At 43.4% G+C, this 13537-nt stretch overlaps 2 protein-coding genes and 1 pseudogene across 2 annotated transcripts; all 3 read left to right on the top strand.

The window, feature by feature from the left end:
* Positions 1–5878: 5878 nt before the first annotated feature.
* On the top strand, positions 5879–7477 carry LOC121837860 (annotated as a pseudogene).
* A 233-nt stretch (positions 7478–7710) lies between these two features.
* Positions 7711–9463, top strand: LOC121837858. Its single transcript, XM_042293696.1, has 4 exons — positions 7711–7715; positions 7963–8332; positions 8446–8619; positions 9128–9463. Exons 1-4 carry the CDS (start codon positions 7711–7713, stop codon positions 9461–9463), a joined length of 885 nt encoding a protein of 294 aa, XP_042149630.1.
* Positions 9464–10554: 1091 nt separating this feature from the next.
* LOC121837854 lies at positions 10555–13057 on the top strand. Its single transcript, XM_042293693.1, has 5 exons — positions 10555–10567; positions 10651–10893; positions 11066–11237; positions 11972–12120; positions 12849–13057. The coding sequence occupies exons 1-5, from the start codon at positions 10555–10557 to the stop codon at positions 13055–13057; spliced, it is 786 nt and encodes a 261-aa protein (XP_042149627.1).
* Positions 13058–13537: the final 480 nt, after the last annotated feature.

Genomic DNA, 13537 nt, shown 5'->3' with positions numbered 1-13537 from the left:
ACTTTTGTTATCCCGTAGCACACATGGCCGTGTTTCTGCTAATACAGTTTTCTCACTATCTGAAAAAGTTGGCAACGACCTTCACATAAGAAGTCCAATAATGCATGGAGTGCAGCATTGAAGTAGCGACCGTTTAAATTTGTTTATAATGCGTTAAACAATAGTTTCGTGGAGTCAAGAAACTACTGTTAAGTAATTGACGTCACGTGGCGTAATTGTACGTGACGCTACACAGCACGGCTGCGTGACGTGACATCACGGTGTGAAGAATGGTGGAACGTGCCGTCCCATTACGTAGTAGTGGCACGTAACACTCTGACGTCAGGTCACGTGACGTCACGGGGACGCCCAGTTGATACTGTGATACAGTACCACAAGACGTCACGTCACATGAGTCACGTCATGGTGTCATGTTGTGGTGTTACGTGAAGTCAGTTGCTGTATACACCAGTTCAATTTTCCTGTTAACGTTTACAGAAAAACGCTTCCCCGTGTAACGTGGCCCGTGACGTGAGTAATACACCAATAATTGTACAACAATTAAATATTCTATAAATATTTAGGGATGCTATGTACGGGCGAATTGAGAGAGGAACGGAAGGATGAAAATTTGTGTTTGTAAAAGCTCCCGTTAAAAACAACAACATTCCATGGTGTAAAAAATCGGATAGCTAACCTGCTTTGTACAATAGGTGATACTGTTAGCGCTTACACAAAATCGGTGTTATTCGCCTGAGAAAGTTATTGCCAAAACGAAATATTACCACTTAAATAGGTTAGTGCTTCGAATGGGTACGTCCTACCACACTAGTAGATTTTGGTGATAGCCTTTTCATTCTAATAAAAAGAGAGAAACACGGCGATATATTGTACGCGCTAGCATTATCACACAGTGTACGCTCTCGCTATCCAAGTGTTTAACGGTCAAACCAAACTGACCAATTCAAAAGCTGAGGTGAAATTTCCGATATGAGCGTTTGTTGCTTAAAAGAAAAAAGTTTACGTTTAATTCACGCCAAAAAAAAAAAGTTACTTATGCTGCTCAGTTGTTTTGCAAAGAATGATTGTTGCGGACAGACAATCAGCGCTTGATTAGAGACTGTGGAGTTTCACTTGAATAACTGTTACCTGAATAGTGTCGTCATGGGTCGCCTACAGTGAAACCATGCTGAAGAATTAAGGAGCTCCGACTTCCAGTTAAGTGTGCTTTGAAATGCCTAAATTGACAGAATGACGCTGATTATATCAAGCGAGCAGAACTTCTGCACATCTAATCTGGACGAATACACAGAGCGGTCGATTTTCTAGCGGGATTCTTCGTAAAGGGAAATTATGCACCCTTTCATGAATCCCGTGTACTAAGGGACGCTTATTACGAAGGCTTTGTAGACCGGCGTGCTTCACGTGTGCACTGAACATCTGGCTGACTTAGAGGGTACTGTGAATGAATTCAACAATATATACTAATTACATCTGTAATAATAATTAATTAAGATTCCTCTGGATAGAAAGATTTTCATAGGATATCGTTTGGGTGTACGTCTCTTTTACACAATATTAAATTACCAGTGCAGAGCCTTGAGCCTAATTTGAACAAAACTATTCAAAACCTAATAAAAAAAAACTATGTTCATTAGCAGCCGCTCGATGTCTTGACAATTGTGAACTAGTCGCAATTATTTAAGCTTTGTAATAGTAAAGGCCGAAATAAATTTTTCCCGTTTAATATAGGGATAAAGTTGCAGTTTACTAACTCAGGTTGCAAAGACAAAATATCAGAAAGAGCGAGGATCACAAATATTCACTGTCGGACCATCATATTTGGCAAGGTGGGCGCACTTGATATGCCCATGCAAGTGTCTAGCAAAAATATAGAATGGCTTTTTGCGAACGTTTCAAGAACGAAGCGCAATGGTGAAGGAGCGTGTGAGATTGATGTGTGGGTGCACTAAGACTTAAATGAGGCTCGGACAACATAATAAACCAATAAATTCACTCGTTAACAAAAAAGTCGAGGTACACAAGCGACAAACTTTACAGCATTGTTGATATGAATGGTTTTATACGCGAATAATTTCAACTTAGAGGACCAGGTGCTTTTGTTTTTGGAGGGACGCACATCTGCTTTGCGTGCGACAAAACATTTTGGCGCATAGTAAACGAGCAACAATATAAATAAAAAGGAAATAAACATTTGATTATATCAGTGTTTTTTTCTTTAATAGAGGTAGCCTAACGAGAGCCTCTCGGAAAGTACATTCACAGTATAATCTAATTTATTTCGGGATCCGAACAGTTTGCAAGTCTATGAAGCGAATCACGATATCATAAAAAAAAAATAAAAAGAAACGACAGTTTGGTTTGAATGAATGATCCGATGAGTGGCTATTTGTGATCCCCTTTGCTGAACCATTGTGATATCACGGAACTGCCTCGTGAAAGGAGAAAGTTCATGGTTGCAAGCTCTACAAAACGTGCAGTCGCAAGTCAGTACAGTAATACTTGGCCTCCTAACGAGCACAGCAAAAGCTATCAAATGTCAGCTACTTTCTGAATGGCCAGCGGAAGACTTGTTCAAAATCCATTAGTTTGCAGCCGCTTTTGGGATGAAATGTATTATGAGTAAAGGGTTAATTGCAATTCATTACTTTTGAAACATCCAGGTTACAATCTGCCGCCGGAAGGTATTGTCTCATACTTAAATACAAAATATTGTAATTACTCCTTAGTAATTACAATATACAATTACAAGCGGGAACGGGACTGGCCGTTTAGATAACATGTTCCAAACTAGGATTGGGTAACCTGGTCTCGGGCCAACGAGATCTACTTTCGGTACAAGTTTACGAGACCTTTTTCCTTCGAAAAAAACATCCCTCAGGCCCAAACATCAAGGCTTTACTATGACGCTTCCACTATCCCTAGGCAAGCGTAGATAACAGCCCAATAAGTGCAGTTCATTGGGCCACATTGCGCTTTTTGTGTGGCACTTTATGGCTTTGAATGCGTATAAAGGGCAAGGTATAAACAAACTTGATATCCTTTGGTGAGTGTCCGGGTATTATGACCATAAAGTTCAAAACACGTGCCAAAATCAGGCTTCGTTCCTTGTTTTGGTTCATAAGTGGCATCTTTTACTGAAGTCTGGTAGTTTAAAGACTATCTTGCAAACCAATGAAACACCATTGAAACGCCAAACAAACATACTTTAGTACAAACTACTGCCTTGGAACAAAATATAATGACGCCAAAGTTAAACCCCCAGGACTCCCAACCTTGCCGAGTTTGGCGTTTTTTTCGTATGGTGCCTGGATGGTAAGGATTGCAATCAACGTAGCAACGTCGGCAAGCATGGTCTGCAAACAATACATTTGACCACTTATCACGTTATCTTGTGAATATTTTGGCTCACGTTTTGTCTTTCGTATTTTCTACGTAAATAGCTATTTTTATTTAAAATGGTTGAAGTTCAACTTGGTCTTGCTTGTTTTCATCTTCCATAATTATTATGGCTACATTGTGACAAAAATATTACAATGCTTATCCAGTATATGTTGAAATAATTATTAGGAAAGTCGTGATTTGTAAACAAAAATAGACATTTCTTTTATATCTCAGGATTATTAAAAAAACTAGTAATCCATACCCATCCTATGTTTATCCTCACGACCTCGGATCTTGGGTACCGAGGACAAAAAGCTCCCTAGAAAAAAAAAATAAAAAAGGTAATCCTGCTACGGCGTTTGATGAGAGAATTCTATCCACCTTAGAGATATAGGAGAGAACTCGCAGATATAGAGCGTAATCAATTTATTTTAAAATGTTTTGCTGCTTAAGTTTCAATTGTTTCACCGAACTGTCCTTTGTCCCCCTTGTTCCCCTTCTCCTGGGGCTATTATTGCCATTCTTGTACAGCTCACTTGCACCTTTGCAGTAATTGCATTATCACCTGCAATATTATTTTTAAAGTATCATACTCAAATCAATCCTTCAGTGGAAAACATCTAAAGCTCTTTATTGTTACAAATATATATATTTAAAAAAATATAATACATGCCGCACCAAACTTTAGTAAAAGTTCTTTTTAACTATTATATTCAGATGGGTCGAAAACCTGACGGTTCGCTACCGTCTCAATTCCCGTATCAACGGGGTGTTTACCTAATTCTGTAGTAATTCTCTTGATGAATCCTAGCTGTCAAGAAAAAGTGAGCCTGGCTGAGTTTACGTAGCCCGGGTATTACATGGAGGCTTGGGAGAATTCATAATATATAATTCGCTTTTTTTTTTTTTGAGGTGTCTATTTAGATAATGTTATGTTCTTTTATCACCAGGCAGCTGCTGATAAAACAAATACTGTTGAATATCACTGGTATTCAGCATTATTCCGCGTAGAAAAATACCTGCTAAGGAATAAAAGAGCGCATTACAAGAGTCCAATGGATGGAAAAAAGCGCAATAATGTGATCCATTTATTTGACGTTACCATATTTGTATTGTAGTGGAACCTGCTATTTAGACAATTAAGACAAAAATTGGACTCTCGCCAAAAGTTTAGTAAACATAAACCGGACGTTTCGAGACCAGTTCGGTCCATTGTTCACGGTGAGTGACGTAAAGAACGCGCGTCGCATAAATGTACACACGGATGTATGGGGCTTCGCATACTACACGGAATCCCGAGACGTAGCTGCTGGGCAGGGAGCCCGAAGAACGATCCAGGTTTTCCTTTGTGCGATGAATGGACCAAGATTCAAAGAAACGCTGTTTTCTCCAATTCCTCTCCAAGTCCAACACGGTGCTGCTTTTGAAGTCGACTGTGTGGCCGTCTGCTTTTGCGTGTTCCGCAAGGGCGCGTGCCTCTACATCATTCCTCCGAATCGCGTACCTGTGTCGCGTAAACCTCTCTACGAAATTATTACTTTCACCTACGTATGAGGCCCGACAATACTTACATGGTATTCGATAGGAGAATTCCTTGTTGGTAGATTATGATTGAAAGAACGTACTTTTTAAAGTAATTCAGTCGTAATTTAATATACCTTCAACATCAGTAACTGCAAAGTTTCAATTATGTTTACAAATGTGCCTTGTTAGTTTGTCACGCTAGAGCTCAGTTTGATAGAGTCACTGACAGGACAAGTAGCAAACAAGAGCTTGCGCCTTCATTACGTCCTTTAAGCTCATAATTAAACTTACGTGATAAAAAAATCTAGATCAATCAAGGTTTTAAATCACCTGTAGAAGCACATAAACCTGGGCGAGTTGAAGATGTTTTGAAACGAAGCACCTCGTCTGTCAGTGTCTTCCTGTAATCCGTTCTTATTTTGCGCAGTTTTCTCGTTTTAGTGTTAAAGGGGCTGTGCAACAATTTTAAGGTTGAAAGAATTTACCGTTTGTATTTTTTATATTGCTTATCGTTCCACAGGTAAACGAAAACATGCATCCTTGACCCGTAATAACGAGATTCCAATGCGTAATCGACAAGAAAAAAACTAATTATTTGCCCGACCTACAGCCACCTGTGGCGATTACAGGAACCGCTCTGTGACGTACTGTGGAGGATGTTGTTTGTAAAGTTAGCGATTTGTGCAATTTTGTTTTCCATTTAAGGTTTCTTTTTAAAAATCTTGTCGTTTGAGCGTAAATTAATGCGAAAAAAGTCTAGTTTTATCCATAAAATTTATAAATTGTCGTGGCGCCATCTACCGAAAGCCAACGAAACCATCCCACCTGCGCAGCCGTCCGGCCCTCGTGGTCCGGCCACCCTCCGAGTCGTTCCCCGGGTTTGTTTGGTTTTGTCGAGGAGCAAACTGCGAACTTTCGTTTCCGCGCGTTTCTCAACGAACGGTTGTATCGCCCGCCGGGATCACGGGCGATGCCTACCGGGTGCGGTGTTTCGTTGTGCCCGAACCGGAGTCCCCTGTTCGTCCAAACTCCAAATCTCCTGTACCATCGACTACCGCGCGAGGAACCCCTCAGGGGTGCGTGGTGCCAGAGAATCGGAAGGGAGGACCCAGGAGCGGTTGATCTTCGAGTGTGTTCCCAGCATTTGATGGCGAACGGGACTACCACTGCATCGCTAGCATCCTTCGGGATGCTGGGCAGACTACTAAGAAACGACACATGAAGCCCGGTGTCATTCCTTCTCTTCGCCTGCCCCCCTCCGCGAAGCCTCCCCTCCTCGCAGCGAAAGGCCCAACGCTGAAACGCCGAAGAACTATGGTAAGTGGCGTTCCTACTTCAGTGAATAGGTACGCGTCCATGCACTTTTTCAGCAGAAGTTTTATGAGGATATTCGGTTTTCCAGGGTGACAAGCCGAGTGAAGAGACGAACTGCGTCGAGAGCGAGGCAGCTTGCGAGCCTCGCGAGTACTGCTGCCACTGCGGTCCCCGAATGGCCACCCGCGACGCGGCGGTTCAGGCCGTTCCAGAGCAGAAAGAGGCGCCTGCACAGACTCCGAGGCCGCCTACCGTGAAAGGCGCTTCTGTGGGAACGGACCCTTGGCTGGGGAAGCAGCCTGTTGGTAGGCATGAAATAGCAGCCTCGCACCAGTCACCTTTGTGTTTGGAGATTTGTGTTGTCCTCTGTCCCCCTTGTTCCCCTTCTCCAGGGATTATTTTCATCTTTCTTGTCCAGCTCGCTTGCACCTTTGCAATTAATTGCATTCTAATTATAGCCTGTATTCGCCTGCTTGTGATTGGCGTCACGTGAAAAAAAAAAATAAAGCCTATGCGTGGCTAGTTTGATATGTCGAATTAGGGGCGGATTTATGGGTCAAGCTTGGAGGGAGGGGGATGAGGGGGGGGTTGCACACACCCCTTTAAACCTCTGTTCTTGATCCCTTTCAGGCACGCAGGACAACTTCTATGCAAGAGCGCTGACAAGCCACTCTGTACAGACTGAGGACTTGCAGCTAGCTGGTGGCAGCAGCGACACCGTAAGAAGCTCCTCAAGCACCAACTCTCCTGTGCCACTACAAAGGCCAGTTCTGGCACCTGCTGACCCAGCGTCCATGGGGCCAGCATTGAGCCCAGCACCAAGCGAGTCGGACGACGACGACGAGGATGATGATGACAACGAGGACGAGGATGACAACGAGGACGAGGATCCCACATTCGAGCCGTTAGTCAGAGAGAGCGTTGTCGAGTAAGAATGGTTTTCTCCCTGTATGAAACAGGTTAGGTTCATTGGAACATTTAGGGCCTGGGATCTGTGCAACAAATCAAATCAGCATAGCCTTGGTAACTATGATGTGACCTATTTATATGAAGCTGTTTTGGTACAAGACATCAAAACGCCATTAAATTTTGAGAAATTTGTCCTCTGTAGATACAAGTCCAATTTTACCAAACATCTCATATCACAAAAGCACATTCATGCTTAGCTGGCTACAGCTTTTTCCTGCGTTTCAGCAGTCTTGAATCTTTGAATTATGTTGGAAAGTACTGGTGGTTGCAATCAAATGAATTGTGACGAGGACAAATTGATTACTCTTTAATTTTTGTCGGCGCACCGAGCAGGAGGGTAGTAGGGTAAGAAGAAAATAAGAAAAGCTCCGAGTGATTACGTTAAAGAATATTCAAACTTTCACAAAGTGCAGATTCATTGCCCGTCGTTTGCAAGCAATTTACATTATGGTGAGCATGAAGCGTCATAATTTATAAGGAAGTCTATAAATTGTAAATAAATTTCAGATCTTAGTCTTTATGAGGTTTGTGCATTCATTCGCAATTACTTTTCAGTGATCATCACGGTTGGATGCGTCCACCCGAAATAAATGGGCAAAATATGCATGTTTTATGGGGGAAAAGAATAAAAAGTGAAAAAAGGCTGCAAATATTTCTTAGAAATGAACACCCTAAAATCTCCAGCCCAAATATAATGACATAATGCCCTATTCTTTGATAAGCTGAGCACAGTAATGAGTTCTGAACGGTACACATTTGTAACTTTTACAGGAAAAACACCACCACGGGTGCGGAGCCAGGGTATATGGAGCGAAAGTTCGTGGTGTTCGAGAGCTACCTTCTGCAACTCTTTGAAGTATGCCAGTCTTGCTACAGCCCCTGCAAGGCATCCATCAAGTCGAATGGTACACTGATCTCTGTGTACACCTCCTGCCCTGCTGGTCACACGAACCGCTGGGACAACCAGCCCTACATCAACGGCAGGGGGGCTGGAAACTTGCTCCTAACGTCCATGGTCCTGTTTACGGGTGCCTCTCCCGCCAAAACGCTGCGCCTGTTCCGGATGATGAACATCCAAGTTTTCTCCGTGAAGACTTACTTCAACTATCAGCGGGCAATTTTAGTTCCAGCTGTTGAAGAGGTGATTATGATGACACTTGTTTTTTTATATTACATATTTTCATGTTCAAACGCAGTGTTTAACAAGTAGAAGCTATACGGCAGTTTCCAACATTTCAGTATTGCTTTTTACAGGTGTGGAGAGATGAGCAGAAGCTGCTGCTGGACGAGCTCAGCGACGAGCCGTTTGACCTCGCTGGAGATGGGAGATGCGATTCTCCAGGCTTCAGCGCCAAGTACCTCACATACTCCCTGCATTTGCCACGTGTAAACAAAATCCTGCACTTTGAGCAGGTGCAGGTTGGAGAGGTGAGCAATGGATGAAGCTACCTCCTTACAGCAGTTTTTGTTTGGGACCCGTAAATCTGGGATGAAGAATAGTACACCCTGATACACAGTGAAGCCTTCGATTATAACTAATGATAGTGACTCAATGCTCCTGTGGCAGAAGGCAGAGCTTCCTTGCTTTTTGTTAATTGCAGCGATTCTAAAAATTGCTCGCTGCTAGCTATCCTTTTAATTCAAATTTTTCAGAAAAAAATCAAATATGTTTGATACTGTGGCCATCCCACTGTCTGCTGCATACCTTTCCTGTCTTTCAATTTATTTTTGCATCTTTATCTAGCATGTATTACTACGGAGTTAAACAGACCTCTGAAACAAAATTTCTGTCCGAAACTAGGTGTTCGCACCTCTTATATCTAAAGAGCAAATAGTGCAGAACTTTTAAGGCTGCAGAATACATGTATATACAGTAGACATAATAATCATTGCAGCAACTGAGAAGGATTTGCTCCTTTTTATGGTGATTATGCAGTGTGAGGCGGTCCGCTGCAGTGGGCATATGGAGAAGGAAGGCCTCCTGCGCTCCCTGGCCTTCACAAGGGACGAAGGGCTCACGGTGCGGTCCCTAACCACCGACAGGCACCGCTCCATTGCGAAGCACCTGAGGGAGAAGGAACCGGACATACTCCACTTCTTCGATGTCTGGCATGTCTCTAAAAGTAAATGTCATTTGCTCTGGACCAGCTCAACTTTGCAAACAAACAGCCTACACTGCTCGTCAACATGGCAAAAGTGGGGTTTTGGCGACCCAAGCAATGTCCTACTTGTTGGGAAACAGAGCCCTTTGTCATTGGGTGGGAATGTTTAATATAAGCAAGCTTTCTAACAAGGTGAAGCTGCCATATATGCGAGCTGTGTTTGTTTGTCTAGTATCACTAAGCTTTTACATTTTGTCTTGTGGATACATAAACATTTTTTCCACTGTAGATCTTCCTGAATGAAAAAGAGAAATGGCTTTAAATTTTTGAGAAATCTCTATTTTTTCTATTTTACATCCACTATCTTAATTATCATTTTTTTTTTGCTTTTTAAACCTGCATTTTAAACACAATATGTTCGAACTAGAGCTAGAACTATGGTATGCTGCTATATCAGACTGCTTTACCCTGTGTACCAGTGGCGCTGCCAGAAATTGTTTTTTTAATAGCATTAGTACCCACGACAGAAAAAAGCTGACGGCGTTCGTATGTGGACAAAACAGTAAAAAGGGAAACGCAGCACGTAAAATGGAGGAGTGTATTGAAGGATAAAGGTGAGAGGAAGGAAACATCACAATGCGGAAGCCAATTAAAATGCAAATGGTGGGGTGAGTCTGAACTTGCAGGTGTGTGGGGTGCGCATGCCTTAGTTTGTTCTACAAAAATTAAAAAAAGATCCATTGGTGGATTCTTAAGGAATGCGTTACCATGTCGCCTGGGAAACGCTGCACACGTCCCCTTTGGGAAACGCTAACACTGACCCCGTAACAAAGCCAAGGAGATGCAGCCAAAAATGGAAGCAGCAACAGAGAAAGCCAAAACAGAAAAGTGAACGGTTTAGCGTAAGCATTTCCCAGAGGGGGTCGTGTGTGCTGTTTCCTAAGGGTTATGCTAACTCATTCCCTAAGGATCCACTAATGGATCTTTAATTTTTGTAGCATAAACCAAGACATACGCGCTCTGCACACCTGCAAGTTCAAACTCTCCTAAGCATCCACATTTTTTTTGGGGGGGCGGGCCGGGGGGGGGGGGGGTGGAAGTTTATAAGCCCTTCCCTTAGCTACACCACTGCTCTGTACTCTTACTTACGTTGCTCACATTACTGTGCTCGCATATGCTGGGCAGTTGGTACTGAAAGCCCCAAATTAGAACAGAATTCCCATTTCCAATTAAAATATTGGAAGCATCACTGACAAAAGGCATGATTATACTTTGTGAGGTGCTAAATATTTCCATGTAGACTAGCTGTTAGAGCAAGAGAGACTATGGCTGACTCTGTGCACTCCTTCAATCGCAGGTGTCAAGAAGAGCCTAAATGCTGCAGGCAAGGGCCAAGAGTGTGGCTTAATTGCTGACTGGGCTCAGCCAGCCATCAACCATATGTACTGGTGCGCTGCAGCAAGCCAGGGCGAAGGGGACCTCCTTGTGGATGCCTGGTCAAGCATCACCAGGCACGTGGTGAATGTTCATGTGGGCCACCCTGGGGTCTACACCGAGTGTCTCCACGAGCCGATCGAGGATGGCGAATGGTTGACTCCAGGTGAATAGACATTTCACATATCTTTGACGGTTTTACATCGTATAAATGTGAAAGGCGACGGCCGTCAAGAAAAAATGGACAATATTATTTCTTTAGCTCTTGAGGGGAACATACAAAATATGAAGTGCATTTTTTTACAGCAAGCCCTTTTTGTGTTTTATTGTTTTTCTAGATACACCTGCACGTGTCAGATTTGTCGACGTGGTCACAAGCAAGTCCTTGCTGAAGGACCTGCGCCAGCTGTCCCCGGACAGTCAGACGTATGCTTTGGAGTCCTTCCACTCGGTCCTCAATGGCTTCGCACCCAAGTGGGCCGCATTTCACCCGAAAGGCATGCTTGCCAGGTATGAAAATGTAGAAATTACTCAGGAAAAAATCTTTAGGTGCTACATCATGACAAAATATGGAAGGGCTACCTATGTGTGTGATGTGCATTTCGGCACATCACTTACCATTTAAAAATAAAATATGGAGAATGGATGTACAACACTTTCAGTTCTTCCGTTGCTAGTTGATTCATAAGGATTACTACGGTTTCACTGTGCAACATTATATTTCGTTGTCTACTGCTATTCCACGATTCTAACTTTTTTTTTTTTAAATTGCACTCTAAATTATGTGCTCTAACAAGTGGACCCGAAAACTAAAAGTGAAAAAAAAAGCCTAGAACTCATTCAACGATGGCAACATACTTTGAAGTTCAAGGCTTGGTGGTGCAAGCTAGCACCTGCTACAATGGCCGCTACCATCCATTCATCGCAGGTTTCTCTGTCACCCTTTTATAATTTCTTGTCTGTTGATCGCGACTCCACAGGCAACATGTTGTTTGTTTTGGTCTTGCAAGTTCATGGTTTTCTTTTTATGTACAAGCTCCAGCACATGCTGCTTGCCTTTTGTTGTGCTTTATTTATGCTTGCATGCTCGAAATTTTTGAGTCACCAATGTGTTATCGAAGGTAAGAAACGCATGCTGTAGGTGCGAGTTTCCCACCTTCGAAAACACGGCGAGCTGCACGCCCAAATGTACACCACCTGTGGGAGAAGCACCACAACCTGTTCGACTGCATCTTCTATTGTAGGACTCGTGTAGCAGCGCTGCACTACAACGAGAATGGCAGCAGGGAGCAGGCCATCACCCAAGCAGGCGAGATGAAGTGGAAGCTCAAGTCGCCCAAGGCCAGAAAAGGGCACCACACTGCTCATCCAGAGAAGACCCAAGCCACATATGGTAACCTAGAAATAATTTCACTTTGTCGTGGTTTTGAGTGCATTCAAGCATTGTGAAAATAATCTTTATAATAATTTTTAAGTGATTAATATATGAACTTTGTAATTATTACATGCTGCTCACTACCCACTTCAACATATTCACAGCAAGATTATCTACAATTGATCAATTTAACTAGATCATGAAAATAATTGGCATGTGCAGAGCAAAAGATTCCTTGTGATCGTGAATTTATTTTACTGAGACATAACCATGTTTCTTCTGTGACAACTAGAATTCTGAGTGCTGTATTGGCTTCAGGGTTTCTCTTTTTCCTTGCGTTTTCCATTTTACCATCTCTGTGAGGGGGGGGGGGGGAGGCCTTATTTGTTGTTCCCGGGCCCTATACGAAGTGAGTTACCTATTGTTCGAAGAAAAAACTGTGCAGTTGAGGCCAAAAATGTTAGCCTCGCAAACTCTTTTTTTTTTTAGAGAGCAATATTTAACAAATACTAGGTATTTATATCTATTTCATTGTTTACCAATGTGAAGAGTATTCAAAAGAAAAATTAACCAAAGTGCCAACATTTATTTATTTATTGATCATGCCCTCAGGGGCCAAAAGGCATTACAGAGGGGGAGAGCAGGTGCTGCCTTTTTTCGTTGTAACTCAGATCACTGCATGTCATTGATTTGCTATCGAAGTACTACAGTTGGCAAGATGATTCGTGTTCAAATTGATTCTGCAGGCTATGTCGCAAAACTCCTTGCTCAAGCTGTGACGGTTTGTGAGGAGATGGGGTCCCTGAGGGAAGCCTTTGAGCTGGATGCGGAGCGACCAGATCCGCCCTGCCTGAGCCACAGCCTCGACAGGCCACCGAAGGAGGACTTGGTGGCAGCCCGGATCAGCCGTTTTGGGAGAAGACCTCCGGGTACACTCCTCCCTCCTCAGACGTAATAGGCTGGTGGCCACTTGTTTTATGGAGGTTGTTGTCTCGCGGGGAAGGAGCGACCAGCCACACCGGAGTCCGGAACATAAGTGTTTTATTATCACTTCTCTCGAACTGAAGAGATAACCCCGAGCATGCGCACTAGCATGGACGCGTTGCCGCGGGGCACGCGAGTGAGAACTGTCGTGTCATCACTACATCCCCCCTTCTAAGTTTTACAAGTTCAAACGTACGGGTCGCCTAACTTGGCGGCCGGACCGAGTCACTCTTATCGGCGTATTGTCCGTCGACGTTGATGTTGAAGGGGAGTTCAAGTTCGTCGGCGCTGCTGTTGGTGCAGGCTCAACTGCGGTAGGCTGCTGTTGGCTCCCTGCACCCAGACTTGCTCTTGCTGTTGAGACCGCCGGACTGGCTGGAGCTGTAGCGTAGTCTCATTGGTCGAACCGCCGGGATCCGGAGCGTCGAAACCCGCCGGAGACGCATCGAAT

This window comes from Ixodes scapularis, unplaced genomic scaffold (genome assembly GCF_016920785.2).
Source record: "Ixodes scapularis isolate PalLabHiFi unplaced genomic scaffold, ASM1692078v2 PGA_scaffold0__279_contigs__length_252992795, whole genome shotgun sequence".
NCBI lineage: Eukaryota > Metazoa > Arthropoda > Arachnida > Ixodida > Ixodidae > Ixodes > Ixodes scapularis.
The sequence above is the reverse complement of the archived record's forward strand: the minus strand, read 5'-3'. Positions and strand labels throughout refer to the sequence as shown.

What these genes read in the sequence shown, in the direction of transcription:
- LOC121837854 (XM_042293693.1), top strand. An exon ending in CCGAAAGGCATGCTTGCCAG is followed by an intron (nt 11,238 to 11,971) that starts GTATGAAAATGT and finishes CTTCTATTGTAG; the next exon opens with GACTCGTGTAGCAGCGCTGC. An exon ending in GAAGACCCAAGCCACATATG is followed by an intron (nt 12,121 to 12,848) that starts GTAACCTAGAAA and finishes TTGATTCTGCAG; the next exon opens with GCTATGTCGCAAAACTCCTT.
- LOC121837858 (XM_042293696.1), top strand. An exon ending in TAGTTCCAGCTGTTGAAGAG is followed by an intron (nt 8,333 to 8,445) that starts GTGATTATGATG and finishes TGCTTTTTACAG; the next exon opens with GTGTGGAGAGATGAGCAGAA. An exon ending in AGCAGGTGCAGGTTGGAGAG is followed by an intron (nt 8,620 to 9,127) that starts GTGAGCAATGGA and finishes GTGATTATGCAG; the next exon opens with TGTGAGGCGGTCCGCTGCAG.